The 19,305-nt window shown below is 49.2% G+C and overlaps 1 protein-coding gene across 2 annotated transcripts in view; it reads left to right on the top strand.

The window, feature by feature from the left end:
- The window catches only part of HEPH (hephaestin), a 65,451-nt gene that overhangs the window by 9,767 nt on the left and 36,379 nt on the right, over window positions 1-19,305 (top strand). The window contains exons 1-6 of one of the 2 annotated variants that reach the window (XM_084813371.1): window positions 4,976-5,047; window positions 5,552-5,796; window positions 9,472-9,684; window positions 10,785-10,964; window positions 11,825-12,079; window positions 13,211-13,379. In XM_084813371.1, coding sequence (XP_084669497.1) covers window positions 9,489-9,684; window positions 10,785-10,964; window positions 11,825-12,079; window positions 13,211-13,379 — 800 coding nt within the window. In that variant the 5' untranslated portion in view covers window positions 4,976-5,047; window positions 5,552-5,796; window positions 9,472-9,488. Of the gene's footprint in view, window positions 1-4,975; window positions 5,048-5,551; window positions 5,797-9,471; window positions 9,685-10,784; window positions 10,965-11,824; window positions 12,080-13,210; window positions 13,380-19,305 lie in introns of those variants that run through there. The other variant, XM_084813370.1, reaches the window with a different exon arrangement.

Genomic DNA, 19,305 nt, shown 5'->3' with positions numbered 1-19,305 from the left:
GGGTCTGACTTTTCCTGGCTTAATGGTTAACCTTTTCTATCTCAGGAACAGAAGAATTTCCACATTGTGATCATGTAACCTACAAAATATTTATTGGCTGTTACGGGGGAATGGTCAAACTCATATGACACAGTGACATTATTCAGCTCTATATCCTGGAGCTAAGCTGTTCTGTTCCAACAAGTATCACAATTTGGGCATTCAAACAGCTTCATAAACATGACCTCAGATGTGATGGGGGAGAGCTGTGTTTAGCATCCCCCCATGGGGGTTTGTTGGTTTGTGTTTATATCAGGGTAGCTTGCGTTTATCATAGTGTGAGTGGTCCGGGGGCTATTTTTGCCCTCCCCCCTTTGCAGGCTGCACTCCGCAGGGTGCCACCTAATCCATGGGGCTCTGCATGAAAAAAAGTATCAGAAAGGGTCAAATTTGACCCTTTTAGCATTCTGTAGCAGCTATGGAGCTCTTAAAGGGTCAAATTTTGCTCGGTAGAAGCGTCCATTCCTTAGATGCTATGGAGCACCATTTCATCCACCCTCCAAATTTTGCCACCAAGTTTGGTGGGCAGCAGGGTTTGCACTGGGAGGGTGATAGGGGCCCCTTGCAGCCCATGGTTTGTATTAATAGCCTCAGGGTGGGAGAATAGGAATTGGGCCACAGTGCTGGGTGGAGAGGTGAACCCTTTCCCCCATAACAACTGACTGATTAAAATCCCCTTTCCCAAAACAGCTATTTGCCTTGTGTGTATATTGGGGCGGGGGGAGATTACACATATCAAATAGTACCTGTGGTTTTTCCCTGTCGGCAAATAATGGCTTCAGGGAAGTGGGTGGCTTTAATTGGGAAAACAGTGCAGGGGAAAAGGTTAAACTCTGCTCACTGTGGCTGCACTCTCATTTGGGGGGCCCTTCAACTGCTGAAAACAACTCATTTTGGCCTTCAGTGTCCCAAACAAACAAGTATTTCCTAATATTGCACTTGGAGGAAGTGTGTGTGTGTGCAGACTGAGAAATATGGGTTGCCCGTCGCCAGCTAGCGAGTCAGTGGCAAACAAGATTTGAATCGGGCTCTCATGCTATTCCAGGCCCGTCCACTATCGCTCTGGAACTGCAGTTGACCATCCGTCTTGAACAGGCCTCTTCTGAGGGCCCTCTGCCACGGAGGGGTTGCGTGGCTTGTCCTCTCTCAAGAGGAATGCTGCAGCGTCGGAAGAAAGGGCAGCAGAGTTATCAGAAAAGGGCCTGCAGACAGAGCCTTCCCGACACTGCTGAGATAGGCCTATGAATGCATGCCCATCCCCAGTGACCTACAGAGCAGAAGCAGGGCTCCTGTACCGTATGTAAGACGGAGTTTTAGCCAGTGAAGTTTGTACGTGGGGGTGAGAAATGATGCATCACCTGGAACTCCAGTTTTTGCGCCACTGTGAAAACTACAGCAGAGTCACAGGAACTTAGGAAGCTGCCTTCTACTGAGCCAGACCTTTGGTCCATCTGGCCCCGTATTGACACGGACTGGCAGCAAGGGCGTTCCAGGGTTTCAGGCAGGATTCTTTCCCAGCCCTACCTGGAGAAGCCGGGGATCAAACCTGGGACTTTCTGCATGCACAGCAGGTGCTCTTCCTCTGAGCAGTCCTGTCTGCCATTCCATCCCCCTGACCCCAATTCTCATTGACAAGGGTAAAAGATTGGTTCTCTTTTCTCTGGGTTCATTAGCAACCTACACACACACACTCACTCACTCACTCAGCCCACTCCAGGGTCTGACTCATTAATGGTTGTACACTGATTCTTCACCTCTCACCTGCAAATAGCAATAAAAAGCACACCACCGCTAGCCTGGACTTAGGACTTCCAGTGTGTGTTTTAACTCTGATAAAAGGGATTAATGACAGACGAGGTCACACTGTTCTCTGCAGAACCTGATGTTTCCCTTGGTGTTTTCACGCTGCGGGGCAAGGGGGTGACCAACTGCTGGACCACTGGCCAAATTCTGGTGTACCCCCCCACACACACACACACGCACGCACGCGCACACACACAGGCCCCCTTGGTGGTTACTAGGATTCTTGCAAAGAGCGGCAAAGTAGGTGGCCTTCTGGTAAGATTCAGTGAGGCACTTCTGATGTCCCTACGCAACAGGAGTGCACTCGGAATCTACCAAACACAGATTTGTTATGCCTCAAGCTTTAAGCAATTCTGAATGTGCATTCTTGCATTTGCAAATTTAAAACACATTGGTGGACCATGGGGAATACCCCACAAAGACAGAAGTTAGTGCATCTCTGCTCTAAGATCTCACTGAAAAGCATGCAATGTCCCCTAGGGTGCTTCCAGACAATTTATTGTGCAATTCCCCTGTCTCAGTCATGAAATTTTAGGGAGCCGGGAGAGAGTCCTGACAACAATGTTTTCCTCTTGTAATCCTCCTGTGTTTTCCTGCCATTTCTTCCGTCTTTTTTCTTTCCATTAAAAAATCTGGTAAGGAGGAAAAGATGGAAAAACCTTTTGGCTGGCAGTGTTAGGAGACATCCATCTGGAAGCGGTGTTATTCTGGGATAATGGGCTTAAAATAAATAGTTCCTTTCATTTATTCTTTTTGTTAGTTGCCAGTACAATCAAGAGTTAAACTATCCATATATTGTATATACATTTAAAATAACTTAGGTGACTATAGTTGATGTATTTTGCTGCTCTTCTGCTTACCATGTGAATTTCGCATCCAAGTGCTGCCAAAGAGCAGCAGGGCCGGCCCTGCCATAAGGCAGAGTGTGTCAGCTGCCTCAGGCAGCAAATGCTGGGGGAAGCGGGGGAGGACAGGTAGAAGTGGTGAGGTTTTGGAGGACAGAACTGCTACGTGCCCTGCCCTGCACTAGGGATGTACGAAACACTTACCTGGTTTCGTCCAGGGACAACCGCAGTGGGCGGGAGGCACTCTGTCCCTCCCCCCGGAATCCTCCCAGGCCAGCTCCGCTCCGCAGCGGCTCCATGGAGACGCCGGCTGGGGCTGGCCACAGCCAGAGTTCCGGCCGCGGCCAGGCTGCTGCGGCTGCAAATGGCGGCCGTTGTAGCAGCCACCATTTGCGTATTTGCAAGCAGCCGTGATAGGCTACGTAAGTATTTACGTAGCCTATCATGGCAAAGAGCAGGGACGCAAATGGCGGCCATTACACCATTTGCACCCCTGCTCTTTGTCGTGATAGGCTACGTAAGTATTTACGTAGCCTATCAAGGTAAAGGCAGCCACGCAAATGGCCGTGGCAAATGGCCACGCCACCACCGCCGCATCTGCCTCAGGTAAGTTCTGTCCCGGGGGGATTCCGCGGGGGTGGGAGGCCGTTCCACCACGGATTCCACTGACTGGAATCCGTGGCGGAATTCTCTGACATCCCTAGCAGCCACCATTTGCATTCCTGCCTATTGCCATGATAGGCTACATATATATTTACGTAGACTATCACGGCCTCCGCAGGGATGCAAATGGTGTCCCTGCGTTAGCCTTGATAGGCTATGTAAATACGTAGCCTATCACGGCCATTCGTGGGAAGGTGAATGGCGGCTGCAGGCGCGGCAGCCATTCGCAGAGCACTGGATGGCCGCAAACAGGTAGGCTCCATTCCAGGCCCATTTTGGGGGGTGGCAAGAGGGGTTGCTTCGTTCCATCACGGATTCCGGGGGGCCGAATGCACTGGAATTCGGCCTCCCTGGAATCCGTGGCGGAATTCTCCAACATCCCTGCCCTGCACTCCCTAAGTCAGCATGCTGTCCTCAGGTGTGGTGGATGGTGCTGTCCCATCACCAGTGTTAAAGTAAGGCTGGAAACAAAATCCTCACCCACCTGCACTGGCCAAATTCAGTAGGTACATGGAGATAGCTAGGATGCACCTGCCTGCCACGTAGCTGTTAAAGATGAAGAGCTTGTCAGAATGTAGAGATGGCAACTGTAATTCAGCACCACCAGCATGGATGAATGCACAGGGATTCAAACCCAGACTTCAAAGAGCTAAGCACGCAATGCTCTGGGCCTGGTTGGAGGAGTCTGTCAGCTTCAGGATTTTCTCACATAATTTTTTAACTCTCAGGTTCTTTCCATCCTGTATATGGAGAAATGTGCAAGTTTTGATCAAAAACAAACCGAAATGAAATTCTCAGCCATCCCTAATATGGTCTGGCCTCCTGTTTTCCATGGCGGCCCACCAGATACTCTTCCCCTCCTTGGGAAACCCTCAGTCAAGGCATACGGGCACGAACGCTTCCTCACAGCTGCCTCCAGTGGGCTTCTGCTTCTGCAGCTGGGCTCTATGTAACTATCATGGCTGATCGTTGTTGAATTTCTGGGATCCCCCCTTTAAAGCCGTCTAACCTACCAGCCCCTCACACATCTTGTGGCGCTCAATCCTGTCAACCAGTGACACTCGGTGTGAACAATTCCTTGTGTTTGTCTGTGGGGACTCTCCTGGCAACTGGTGCCATTGGAGGGCTTAGTGCCAGAGCGCCCTCTGAATCAAAGGACAGCGAGGATTCTCCAGGCAGCATCGCCGGAGGCATTTCTCACATAAAAGTCAGAGCTGGGGGGTTATGTTCCCTGTGCTAGTGGTGTGGATGTAAGCCTATATTAGTCTGAGCTGCCTTCCCCAACCGGGTGCCTTCCAAATGTGTTGGACTGCAACTCCCAGCATTCCTAGCACTCCTGACTATAGGCCACATGGGCTGGGAATGCTGTGAGTTGCAGTCCAACACATTTGGAAAGCACACCAGTAGGGGAAGGCGGAGTGAGAGTGCATGTTGTCAGGAATTATCCTGAGTGTGTGGAGATAGTTAGCAGCTCAGGCTTAGAATGGGAACAGCCAGAACTGGGGGAGGCTTCCTCCCTAGTGAGCTCAGATATGGATAGGCATTCTTCTCAGGAACTTGGCTCACAGATGGCTCGACCTGAAGGGCCCCCTCTTTCCTCCCCTGTGAGAACCCAGGTCTCAGAGGAGGAGGAGAGTGCGTGGTACGACCTGAGAGGTGCCAGAGTCCGATGCAGAGCAAAGCGGGAAAAGTTAGAGGTGAGCTCAGACATTCCACCCTGTTGGCTATGCATGTTAGCCTACGTAGGGGGGCACAATGGTAAGGGAGGGGTATTCCCCCCCATAGTTATTCTGGCCAGCAAGTTCTTGTTCAAAGGCCGGCGGGCATCGTCTCTGATTCCCACTTGGCTCCTCTGTGGATATTCGTAATTGCCGTGGAGTAGCTGTTTTCCTTGTAACCTGAGAGTCTCCAAGGATCTGCATTTGTAAAGAACCTGGTAGCTAACTAATAAAGTACTGAGTCTGAAGCCTGGTGCCTTGGAGTGTGTGACTGTGAATGGAGGAGACCAGGGAATTTGACACATGTTCTTTTTCAAAAGGATTCCGTTCCTGCATCAAAAACAGGCAGCGGTGCATGCCACCAGGAGGAGAGAAGCTCAAAGGGGCATTCCGCATGCCAGCACTAGGACTGGACTCCGGACTCAACACACATGGAAGCTGATGCTCCCAGCGTGGTCACTGTTCTTCTCCCCTCCTTTTTAGGATAGCCTCTGGATTCCTCCAGCCTGCCAAGGACAGAGTAGGCAGCATCTACAGGAAATCTGTCTATAAGCAATACTCAGACTCCACGTACACGTCAGAAGTACCCAAACCTGCCTGGCTGGGATTCCTTGGGCCCATCCTAAGAGCTGAAGTGAGCAACACCATCATCGTACACCTGAAAAATTTTGCCAGGCGGCCATTCACCATCCATCCACATGGTGTCTTCTACGAGAAGGATTCAGAAGGTGATAATAATAATAATAATAATAATAATAATAATAATAATAATAATACAAATTTATATTGCGCTCTATACCAGAGCATATTCCAAGGTAAATGAGCTTCTTCTCCGCTCTACCTCAGGAACATGCCCACATGATTTGACCACTTTCATGAGCCTATAGCAAATGAGGCTTGTCCAGCAAAAGTTATCACCCCAGCCCAGCCCTGCCCCATGCCCTTTTCCTGCTGAATGTAGTGCATTCAGTACACCACATGGCAAAGTTGTGTTTACTCCACATTTTTTGCTTCATGTGCCTGGGATAGACCAAAAGTGATTTCATGAAAATCTAGATAATACCAGAAGTGCTTCTCCTTTCATTTCCATGCAGACTCCTCCTACGACTCTCCTCATTTCCTTATGAAGCCTTCCATGCTCTCTCCTTCTTTCTCCGCATCCTTTGAACAAGAACTAGCAGAAGCCACAGGGATGCTCCCTCCTCACTGCCTCAGGCCTTTTGCTTACATGCACACCTGATCAGGATGAGCACACCCACATTAACTCCCAATTAACCCAGGTTAACTCTTCCCAGACCATAACACCACATAGTATAACGTTACTTTACATTATATATTTTTCTTTATACTTTAATAAATCAACACTTTAAACTAGGAATATACAAATTCATTCTCATCAAGCCCTCTGGGTTTCTTTTCCTGCTTATATTACTCCACTACATTACAAACTTATGGGAACCCAATCTGCTACACCAGGGGGAAAAAAAAACCACAGTTGAGGAGGGAGAGAAAGGAGTAGCTGCACGTTGCTTTGTGACTGGTAGCGCTGGAAGCACCCAGAGTTGTCCAGACTGAAATTTACACCATTTGTCACACAAGCAAGGCAGAAAAAATATGTATCTTTATTGTCCACATAGGGAGTGTTGGGGGAAAAATGGAAGTCTCCCCCTATATTGCAGAGTATTATTTTTCAACAGTTTTTAATCAAGGTTCACAGTGTGTGTGTACATACACGTGCAAGATTGTTCAGTTTCAGTGAACAGAAATTGTGGAATACTTTTTGTTCCCCAAAATGAGCACCCGTCCTCAAAGGAAATTCTGGTTTTGCAATAGATTTTCACCAGCAGTTAGATGGCAGGTGCCCAGAGAGCTTCAGCTATAGGGTGGTATAGAAATATAATAAATAAATAAATAAATAAGCAAGCAAGCAAGCAAGCATTTGGAATGTCCCCCAGATAGGATAATTCCCTCCGCTAATCAAAGTTCTCTGGTGTACAAATTAAAAATATAAAACACAAAATAACAGTAAAACAATGACAAAAGAGGTCAGATAAAATCAAGATAAAACCAGCAACAGTACATATGAAAACCAAAAGTAAAGCGAGCAGCAGAAATAAAACTGTGTAAAGACTGAAAAGCAGTTCCTGTAATGAAAAGGTCTTCACTGGTGCTGAAACGATCCTAAGGTAGGCACCACTGAGCCTCCCTGGGGAGGGCGCTCGGCTGATGGGGCGCCCCACCACTGGAAAGGCCCTCTCTCTTGTCACTCCCCACCTCGCCTCATTTGGCAGGGTACCTGCAGGAGGGCCTCAGACGACGTACGGATAAATATGGGAGGAGACACTCCTTCAGGTAGCCCGGCCCGAAGCCATTTAGGCCTTCTATATCCCACCTTCTTCCAGGGACCTCAGACTCAGAGCAGCCTCCCAACAGATGTGTGAGGCGGATTATGCCGAGAGCGGAAAGGTGTTAAGAGAAACATTCGTCCTTTGTTGAGTGGGAAAGTGAAGGTGGCAAAATGCTCCCCTGCTGGCTGCACATTTGTGAGTGCGAGAAGGCGCTCCGTGGACACTGATATAGAGCTCCTCCGTGCAGGGGGGGGGTGCTCCTGGGCCCCTCTTCTTTGAATGTGGCCATTCAATGAACACTACGACTGAGCAAGGCCTTGAGTCCAGGCCTCTGTTACCAGGTGTCCTCATCTACGCATGACTATCCACGCACATACATCTGAGCGACACCTGTCAAAGGTCTTTGACTTAATGAAAAGTCACGCACGGTGTGCTGTGCCATAATAGGGGCACCCAGTTGAGGAAAGAGCAACAGACAAGCCAGAGTTCAGAATAAAAGAATATGCCATTGATCTCAAAAGAGAAGGATTAATTACACAAGCTGTACTCAGACTGGATTGGCTGATAGGTGGTTACATCTATAAGGGGAGGTAGATGTGGAAGGAACATGATGCCAGATAAAGAGAAGGGGGTGACAGATGCCAGACCGACACATGGAGATCCTAATGGGGTTAGAGGTGTCAGAGTGTGAGCAACGCTTTGCTAGAGGCAGCGTGGCTCACCTGATGGGAATGTTAGGGAGACGGAAATGAGACTGAAGCAAGGGGGTGGCGTAGTCAGAGCACAGATATTGGCTGTTCCAGAGCAGCAGGGAGAAGAAGCTCTTCGTTGGGGGGCTGTAGTGGATCAGGAGGGCCATAGCTCAGTGGCAGAGCCTCTGCTTTGCATGCAGAAGGCCTCAGGTTTGATCCCTGGCCTCTCCAGGCAGGGCTAGGAAAGGCCCTGCTCTAAAACCCTGGGGATCCATTGCTGCCACCCAGTGTTGACAATACTGGCCTGGATGGGCCCAGCCCCATGGTCTGACTCAGTGGAAGGCAGCTTCCCATGTTGTCCTTGGTGTCAGGCCACTGGGGTTGCTAAGCTTGTCCCTAGCAACTGTGCAGTGCGGAACGGAGGGCAAGCAGAGCCCTGGCATGTCCCTTAAGCCTCGTACCGTTCTTGGATACAGGCTTGGCAGGGGAACACGAGGCGGTGTGTCCTTCTGGATCCCTGGCAAGGGTGAATACAAAATAATAAAAAGGGGGGTGGGGAAGGAACGATGGGGGAGAAGGGTAGGAGGGTGAATGGTGTTAGCTTCAGAGGGGGCTATGGACCTGAGGTAGTCCAAACTTGGACTGTTTGAGCAGACTCTCTGCTCACTGTTCTGAACCCTTGGTTTGGCGGGAGGTTCCCCCCACCCCCCAGGATCAAAAGGGGATGGCCATGGTGAAGGGAGGGGTTGGTTTCTCGCTGTGGGGCCTTGATAGATGCTAATGGGGGTTGATGCATTTCCTGATGGTCGCAGTGCCTTTGGCGGGGAGCTGTGCCTTGTCACGGCTCTAGGGTGGTCAGCTCCAACGGGTGCACCTTGGATGGCCTGACCGCATTAGGAGCAAGCCAGTGGGAAAGGCACCTGCATATTCCAGACATCCCTAAAGCCAGAGGGTGAGAACCACTCCCAGTCCCAGATACTGCGTTAATGGAGGACAGCTAGTGCATGTCTGGTTTATTGCCCTGCAGGCCTAAGGCGTTTCCTGGACAAAATGAAGGTTGTAGAGTCAAGGTTGAAGGGAGAGAGTTAAAACACTAACGAGGCCGAGCCTCTCGGTAACATCTCCCTAGTCCTGCACCATCCAGAGAACCACACTGGCTCCTTTTCACAAATATGATTGTTGAGTGATAGTCTTTAGACAATCATGCTAAAATGTGGAAGCATATCATAAAAATATGACTTGTTTAGTTTACAGGGATTTGTACCATGCCATAGTATAAAGGGATGGAGTAAGTTGATACGTTGTGCACTAGATTTCTTGTACAAGCTACTGAATGGATACTATAATGGCTTGACTATTCCAGGGTCCCTATATCCTGATATGTCCTCACAGGATCTTAAGAAGGATGATGCCATCCCACCAGGAGGGAGCCACACATATACTTGGACTGTTCCCAAGGACCACGGCCCAACCGCTGACGATCCAGCCTGCTTGACATGGATCTATCATTCTCACGTCAATGCACCAAAAGATATTGCCACTGGCTTAATTGGACCATTGCTGATATGCAGGGAAGGTGAGGCTGCCATTGGAACAATGGCATGGGTCTTGTAGCCTGTTTTGAAATGGTCTCACAGGCGGCGCAATAAGCCACAAAGCTTTCCTTAACGCTTCCTCAGTTCAGGTTTAATGTGAGTTAAACAAGCTTCTAGTCCATGTTTATTCTAGCAATCCCACAAAGGACAGAAAGGTAGGAAACATGCCACTAGTTCTGAAATCCCAGAGGTGGAAAAGGAAGAGGCAAGGCCAAAAGGCAGAACCACATTAGAATAAAATGCCTGCATGTAATAATCTAGTACACCAGTTGTTGTTTTTTGCACGCTTAGGGAGATGCTTATATTCCAGCTACAGACACCCATATTTTCAAAATATGACACCCGCAGTGTCATAGGCACCGAAAGGAACATAGGAAGCAGCCTGATAGACGGTTGGCCTGTCTAGCTCAGTACTGTTTGTTCTGACAGGCAGCAGCGGCTCTCCAGGGTTTCAGACAGACGTCTTTCCCAGCCAGATGCTGGGGGTTCAACCTGGGCCTTTGCGTGCCAGACATGTACTCTGCCACTGAGCCATGGTGTTTCCCCGTGCAGTCCCAGCGCTTTCCATTTCAGGTTCCATCTAACATCACCTGTAGGGGTGGGAGCTGCTGTACTGTACGCTTCTCCAACCCCCACCTGCTAGCCCCAGAAGATCCGGACCCCACTGGAGAAGCCAGCGCTCTCTGGCACCTCCCAGCGCCACTGCTGCTCCACCACTGTCCAGTCAGGCTGATGCTGGCACAGGACGGAGCTGCTGCGTCAGCTCCTCCTACATGGCTCAGACTGGGTTAGAGCAGCACACGTTGCAGCAGTTTCCACGCTCTAGCGCTGACGCCAGCAGCACCCTTCAGTCCATCACTTCGTGGAGACTGGGTCTGGCATAGGAACAGGGCAGTGGAACGTTGGAAAGAAGCTCCCCCACAGGGACACTGTGTGCATTTGTACAAAGCCAGAAACTGGGTCCCTGACCAGGCTAGCTTTGTGAGCAGAAGTGGGTTACCTCAGTGGCAAGAGAGGTGGCTTTCATGCTGGGGGAAATTCAGGAGATTCCTGTCCTCACCCATGTCCTCTCCTGGGCCAGGAACTCTGAAAAGCCTTTCTCAGAACCGCCACGATGTGGATCTCGATTTCTTTCTGATGTTCAGCGTGATCGATGAGAATGAAAGCTGGCACCTGGACGAAAACATCGCCTCCTTCTGCAGAGAGCCAGACTCTGTGGATGAGGAGGACAAGGCCTTCAAGGAGAGCAACAAGATGCATGGTGGGTGCTCAGCTCTTCCTTCCCTTGATATCCGAGTAGAGGTGGCTCACGTCATCTCTGCATTTCAGAAACTCTGTTATTGGAAAGGGCGGAGATGAGTTAACTGTAGGGCTACCAGCCATGAGAGAATTTTAGGGGATTAGTCCATCTCCCTCAACAAATTAATGTAAATCACTTGCATACGTTCAAAACCTCAAAATAGGTGCTGTACTAGCTTTCATTGATTACATTGTAAGTTATCTCACAACTGAGCTTTTACTGGGCCCCACACCAGGGCTTCCATGATTGAGCTGGACAGGGTCCTCTCAGAAAGCATACCAAAGTCCCCAAAGGGACTGGGCTGCAGTAAGGTAAGGCAGCAATGCGAGAGCAGAGATATATGCAAAACCCTAGTGCTCTGTATTCATATATTTACTTATTGAAATACAATAAGAACTAGTATAGTGTAGTGGTCAGAGTGTTAGACTGGGACTTGGGAGATCTGGGTTCCAGTCCTCACTTGGCCATGAAGCTTACTGAGTGACTTTGGGCCAGTCATTGATTCTCAGCCTTATCTACCTCACAGGGTTATTGTGAGGATGCAGCGGAGAGGAGGAACATGTACATTACCTTGGGCTCCTTGCAAGAGGAAAAAAAAGCGGGATATAAATGTAATAATAAATAAATAAATAAATTCTATCGCACCCCATCCAAGGGCTCAGGGAGGTAGCAGTAGTTAAAAATAAAACCAAGCACATACATGCATACACGCACATACATCCGCGTGCACGCACACACACACACACACACACACACACACGAACAATACTGAAGTGATGCTGACGCTTCTTTGACTGCTGTTTTGAACTTTGTTTCTGCAGCGATCAATGGTTACGTGTTTGGGAACCTGCCTGAGATGATCATGTGTGCCGGGGATCGTGTATCATGGCATCTCTTTGGGATGGGCAGCGAGACTGATGTCCACACTGCCTTCTTCCATGGACAGACCTTAATTGTCCGGGGCCACAGGAGTGATGTGGCCAGCCTCTTCCCAGCAACATTTGTGGCAGCGGAAATGATCCCCCGCAACATCGGGAAATGGCTGCTGAGCTGCGAGGTCCACGATCACCTGCAAGGTGAGGCAGCCTCTGAAATGGCCTCCCCCTGACACTCTGGCCACGGGTTCTTCTCTGTCTTCCTTGACCGCTGCAGAAAGTGGGCGTACAGCTGCCCGAGCCATGATTTCCTGTTTCACAGAACGTGGACAGGTAGGCAATCTGGTGCCTTCCAAATATTTTGGACTACAACCCTGTCAGCCCCAGCCAGCATGGCCAGTGGTCAGGGATGGTGGGAGTTGTAGTCCAAAAACCCAGAGGGTACGAGGTTGCCTATCCCTGGATTAGACTGTAACCGGCTAAATACAGAGTTGATTTTTGTGGAGGTAAAAATGAGAAAACTGACAAAATCTGAGCAGATAAATTTGGCATTTTCAAATGTCACATTTAAAATCCAGTGATATTTTCAAATTTCACAAATGTTACATTATAACAAATTTCTCATTTCGCATTTGAAATTCAACATGCCCTGTGCAAAGCTGGGAGTCGGCTGGTGGTGGGAGTTTTGGCTGCTCTCCTGATGTCCAGCTGAGCCCCTTTCTCCGTGCTGAGAGGCAACAAACTCTATCCCTCTTTCAACATGGAGAAAGGCAAGATGGGGGCGGGGAGCAGTGGCTGTGGCCATGCCCACTGATGTCATCTGGTCTGGAGGGCCTGGCGAGGGGCAGTTTGGCACCCCACCTCAAACTGGTTCCCTGCCCCTGGCATAGGTGTTCTGGGAGAAGGTTGATACTTCCATTGCTTTAGCCAATTCTGCGCTGTTACTTTCTTCTTTGTGCATTGCCTTGGTTACCCCATGAGTGGAAATGTGTCTGATACAAGCATTCAGTAATGGCACATGCAAAGATCTCACCTTTCATATAGGAAAAAACTTGAAACCTCCACAGAAATGATCACCTGTGGTATTCATATAAGCAGGCTCCAAGATTTTAACCAAAGTCAAGCATGTCAGGACTGCTAAAACCTAGACCCTGGATTGCTGCTAGTCTGTTGTACTGTGTCCCATTTACACTTAGGTAGCCTTATAAACCAGCACAGAAAACTCTCTCCACTCCACTTGCTGTCCAAGCTTCCTTCCCCTCCCCCCCTTGATAAGTTCACAGATCAGAAATGAGCCTTTATCTATCACTGTCTCTTTTATGCTTTCTACAGCGGGGATGGAGGCTCTCTATACAGTCAAGAACTGCTCTTATAAAAATTCAGAACCTGCCCTGCAAGGGAAACTTCGGAAATATTATATAGCAGCTAAGGATGTCCGCTGGGATTACGGACCCTCGGGACGAGACCAGAGCACTGGGAAAAGCCTACAGGAGCCAAACAGGTAAGGTGACTTCCAAAGCTTGTACGCTTCAGTTGGGAATGCATTTATAGTGTGGAAAGGGGCCATTCACAGAAGACTTGACGTTTTCAACTGAGTAGTTAAACATGTGGATTGCCTGATGCACCTGTGCTAACTGCTAAACCTTGCAGAGGTTGGTTTGCAATTCTCAGCCCAGCACAGTCGGGAGAACCTTTGTGGTATGGTAGACGAGGGGCTGATAGCAGAAACTTGTGCAGTAAATGTAAAGCACTTTGAGACTAGTTTAGCAGCCTAATATAAGAACAAAAAAACTGTGTTGGATCAGACCAAGGGCCTCTCTGGTCCAGCATTCTGTTTCCACAGAGGCCAGCCAGGTACCTCATGGGAAGCCCACAAACTGGATATGAATGCAATAGAACTCTCTCACTTGTGGTCCCCAGCAACTGGGACTGTGCGAGGCATACGGCCTCCAATATTGGAGGTAATATATAGCCATCACAACTAGTAGCCATTAATTGCCATATCTTGGGAGTTGTAGAGTTTGTTTTTTGCAAATGCTGAAAGCTCCCTAACCCTTTCACAGAACTATAATTTCCTGAGTTCCATGATTGGGATCCAGATCATTGAAACAGGTTTGGAACAGATTTAAAACAGCAATGCAGACATGCCTTCAGTACTTTTCTTCCAGTTGCACTTTGCCTGAGTTCCCCAGTCCTCCCAGAGGATGTGTCCAGAGAGCTGTAGTTCCTTCCCGGGGCAGGGGCTTCTTCACAAGGAGCTTTTATCCTGTTGTTGAGATTGATTACTCATGGAAGTCTGCGGGTCCTTTAGAAGACCTCATCAACCTCCAGGGCATCTCCCGCACTAAATCACCTTTACTCCATTTTTTTAAAGATTGGAGGTAATGAGTTATCCAATTACAGCGCTTGAGTTCCCTCATGAAAAGAGGAAAACCTGCAATAAGAGGCACTAGATCACAGCGCCACCTAGCGGCTGTATAACAAAACACATGGAAGACTCAGATAAGGGGGAAAGGAGGGGAGAAAGGAGGGGCAGAAGGAAGAGCATGTCAAAGGAGTCTGTTGTGATCCTGCATTTAAAACGGAAGCAAAAAGCCCTGTTTTACATGCAGGATTTCAGGCTGGTGTAGGGATGCCCAGAGAAGAGCAAGAGGGACAGAGGACTGCTGCTCATCAGGACCTCTAGTCCAGGTCTGCCCCTAACTCCGTAAGTGGTGGTGGCTAAAGGTGTTGGATGCTTCTCCCAGGGTTGCTGCTGTGCTGGCCTTCCACTGACCCAAATGTAGTTTTGCTGCCTTGTCTCCCCAGCAGTGGTCTAGCTAGGTAACAATTTTAGGCCCTGGACTGAATGGTGTTGCAGCCTCCCCCGGCTTCAGATGGCCAGGTGTATTACTTCAGTCGTGAAGCATACCAGCAACATTTCTCTTCCCCCCACCTCAACTGCCATTCCATGCTTTACAACCAAGTCTACGTTCCTGATATGTTACAGAGGAGAAAAACTGCTCGCCAACCTTGATCAACAAGAAATACTCTGAGCACGTGCAGGTTCACATTTTGAGCTCACTTAAATTATAGCTACACCATGACTGCAGGAATAAAATGGAGTTTGCTTCTGCTGCCCAGATACAAACACATTTTCTTGGGAATAAGCACCATTTTGTTGTAGAAAATAATATGCTTTAAAATAAAAATAAATAATAGAAAGAACATCTGTAACCACAGAATCATAGAATAGTAGGGCTGAAAGGGGCCTACAAGGCCATCGAGTCCAACCCCCTGCTCAATGCAGGAATCCAAGTCAGAGCATCCCTGGCAGGTGGCTGTCCAGCTTCATCTTGAATACCTCCAGTGTGGGAGAGCCCACCACCTCCCTAGGTCATTGGTTCCACTGTCGTATTGCTCTGACAGTCAGGAAGTTTTTCCTGATGTTCAGCCGGAATCCGGCTTCCTCTCACTTGAGCCCATTATGCCGTGTCCTGCACTCTGGGATGAGCGAGAAGAGATCCTGGCCTTCCCCTCTGTGACAACCTTTCAAGTACTTGAAGAGCGCTATCCTATCTCCCCTCAGTCTTCTCTTCTCAAGGCTAAACGTGCCCAGTTCTTTCAGTCTCTCCTCATAGGTCCATGTACATGCCCAGCTGGCCACACCCGGACTGTTTTTTTAAATGAGGAAGAAAGGGTGCTGCAGTAACCAGCATCAATCTCAGTGGGCCGGCAGCACCCCCATGGCAGCCCAGGTGCTGACACGGGGTCTGCTTGGTGCTGCTCCATCACCTGCTGCTTTCTGGGTAGTCACTTGGGCGGGGGTGGCGGGGGTGGGTGGACTTTGGCCCTGCGGCCGAGCCCTAGCTACTCCATTACTCCCCAGGAGTAAGAAGGCTGGTTCACAAATCTAAATCCCAATCCAAACCCAAACCCCATCATCTGTCAGCCCTCACTGTGGCTCAAGACGGACTGTGGTGGTGAAGGTGACATGAGAGAGGCCTTGTGACTTGTGGTGTGTATACAACCCACAATATTTATTTATTTATTACATTTATATACCGCCTTTTTTCCTCTTTCAGGAGCCCAAGGCGGCGTACATAATCCTACCATTTTAGCCTCACAACAACAACCCTGTGAGGTGGGTTGGGCTGAGAGTCTGTGACTGGCCCAAAGTCACCCAGTGAGCTTCCATGGCTGAGTGAGGACTAGAACCCGGATCTCTCGGCTCCCAGTCCAACACTCTAGCCACTGCATCATGCTGGCTCTCTTTGCATATGACAAAGGGTGTGTGTGCCAATTTTTGTAGGGCTTTTGTGAATTTTGTGAATGGCTTATGATTTTCTGGATGCAGAAATCAGCCAGAAGTTACAAGATGAACTAATCTGATGTGTTGTGCTTCCTCAGCCAACAGAACATTAGGTACATATTTATAAAAAAAAAAACAACCTTGCCCCTAGTCACAGCAACCTAGAGAAACAACCGCCTTTCTCACCAGACAGCAGCTGCTTGTCTCTAGTGCACGGTGGGCATCTGCAGGCACCGTGGCCCTCCAGCGTTCTGCCACAGCCACTGCCACAGTGCTGCCCGCAGAGCTTCTGAGGCGCTGGATGTGCCCTGGCAGCCATTGCAGCTGAAAAAGTACTGGCGTAATATGAGCTCGCTGGCCAGTCCCTGTTAGCAATCTTGCTGCCCTATTTTGATCCAACTGAGGTTTCCGGACCGTTTTCAAAGGCAGCCCCATGTATAACGCATAGCAGTAATCCAGACGAGAAGTGATCAGAGCATGGGTAACTGTAGCTAGGCTATCTCTGTCCAGATAAGGGCGTAGTTGGTATACCAGCCTAAGCTGATAAAAAGTGCTCCGTGCCACTGAGTTCACCTGTGCCTCAAGTGACAGTTCTGGGTCCAGGAGCACCCCCAAACTATGAACCTGATCCTTTGGGCGAGTGCAACCCCCTCCAGAACAGGATGAACATCACCTAGCCGGGCAGATGAACCACCCGCTAACAGGAGCTCCGTCTTCTCTGGATTGAGTGTCAGCTTATTGGCCCTCATCCAGTCCCTTACTGTGCCCAGGCACTGATTCAGAACAGCTACTTCTGCACTTGGATTTGAAGAAAAGGAGAGATAGAGCTGGGTTGACGGCACCTCAGCCCACACCTCCGGATAACCTGTCCCAGCAGTTTCATGTAAATGATGAACAGCATGGGGGATGAAATAGAGCCCTGTGGAACCCCATAGCATAGCTGCCAAGGCAAAGAGCAATATTCCCCCAACACCACCTTCTGGAGTCGGCCATCCAAGTAGGATCGGAACCACTGCAGTGCAGTGCCACCAACTCCCGACCCAGACAACCTATCTAGCAGGATACCATGGTTGATGGCATCAAAAGCCATGAGAGGTCCAAGAGAATCAACGAGGTTGCACTCCCCCTGTACCTCTCTCACCAAAGGTCCTCCCACAGGGTGACTAAGGCAGTTTCCATTCCAAAACCAGGCCTGAAGCCCAATTGAAATAAGTCTAGATAAATAGTTTTATTCCAGAGTGCCTGGAGTTGACCAGCAACCACCTACTCAAGCACTTTGCCTAGAAAGGGAATGTTGGCTACTGGCCTATAGTTGTTAACATCATCCGGGTCCAGGTTAAGCCTTTTCAGGAGTGGCCTAATTGCCGCATCCTTTAAAGAGGCCAGCACCACTCCCTCTCTCTGAAGGAGGAGTTGATAACTTCCTGGACCCAGCCTGATATCCCCTCCCTATTAGGTGTAATAAGCCATGAAGGACAAGGGTCAAGGACACAGGTGGTCAACTGGACTTGGCCAAGCACCTTGTCTGCATCTCAGGCCTCAACAACTGATGCATCCCAAAAAACTGGACCAGACGATGCTCTGGGCACCTCTGCTAATTGGAACTGCAGTAACTGTGGAGTCCAATTTGTGAAGGATTTGAGTGACTTTATCTCTATACTGGGTGCAAACTTATCAGAGCTTGCTACTGAGGGTTCCACCATTTCCTGGCCCAGATTGCAGGAGGCCATGAACCACTCGGAAAAGCTCCATTGAACAACACTGAGAAGATGCAATGGTGGTGGGAAAGAAATCCCTTGTTGCCACCCTTGCCGCCACAGAGTAGGCTCGATAATGAGCTCTCACCTGTGTTCAGTCAGACTCGGCACAAGTTTTCCTCCACTTGCATTCTAGCCATTAAACAGATCCTCTTGAATTCACATAATTTGAATACAGGACCCCCACCCTACCCCACCCACTATCAAATCAGATCTGTCTCCATGGACCGAACTGTAAAAATCACAGTTCTGGCACCTTCCAGTGCTGCCATGGTGAAAAACATGGGTCTGAGTGAGGCACAGATCCTTATGTGTCGTCATACAACCCTCCTTCCCCCAAAGAACCTAGGACAGCTCTGTGTGGTTTCATGGTGGTTTTGTTGGCAACCCATGTGAAGAGCCACGAGGGTCCATGCTTTGGTTTCATATATTCATGGTGGTGCAGTAAGGCTGTTGATCTTTACTGTGCAGTCTGTAGACACATTTTCCCCATGTAAAAATCATGCATATTCATGATGATCCATTTTTGATTTACTAGATCTCACTGCCCCTGCCCCCCACAGCAGCTATTTTGTAAATGGCCATGCCTCCCATGGCAGCCATTTTGTGACTGTGCCCATGACACTTTTTCAAAGTTCTAAATCCACTCAGTGGCTGAAAAGGTTTGGGGAGCCCTGCAGCCCAATCTTTTGTGATGCTCTCTGACTCCATAGGACTACATCGTTTTAAAGGGCCTAGGCTCTTCTCCTCCTCAGGCACAACTTCCAGGGAGGAGGGAGGGTGGCCCACAACCATTTCCTCAGCCACATAAAGCTATGATGCTGCAGCTGCCTCTCAACTGCTCTCAGGCAAGTAAAAGGGGGAGCTCCGCTATGTGGCAATCAAAACCTGCTTCACAAGAGATGGTGGTGCAAAAGAAATGTGTGTGCACCACACAAGCGACTCTGTTACACCACCGTCAACGTCTTTAAAAACTTCCTGTGGCCTCCAGCCAGCCTCTGTTTGATTCGGAAACAAGCAGAGCGGATCTATGCTCACGAGCAGCAAATCCCTTGTCAGACATGGGGTGGCAGACATGTTCTGCTGATGTTTCTTTGTTGCTTGGATCCCAACAATTCTTATACTATACCAGCCTTCCCCCAAGCAAGTCCCCTGCAGATGTGTCGGTCTACAATTGCCATCATGGGAGTTGTAGTCTGACACATCCGCAGGGCACCAGGTTGGGAATGGCTGTGCTACTTGTAGAATTATTTTCTCTCGTAACTCAAGAGGTCAGCCACAGTCAGTCCGATGTGCCTGATCTCATCTGATCTCGGAAGCTAAGCAGGGTCAGCCCTGGTTAGTACTTGGATGGGAGACTGCCTGGGAATCAGGCTTCC

Source organism: Heloderma suspectum, chromosome 9 (genome assembly GCF_057233095.1).
Source record: "Heloderma suspectum isolate Gila_16-S chromosome 9, 16-S_ref, whole genome shotgun sequence".
NCBI lineage: Eukaryota > Metazoa > Chordata > Lepidosauria > Squamata > Helodermatidae > Heloderma > Heloderma suspectum.
The sequence above is the reverse complement of the archived record's forward strand: the minus strand, read 5'-3'. Positions and strand labels throughout refer to the sequence as shown.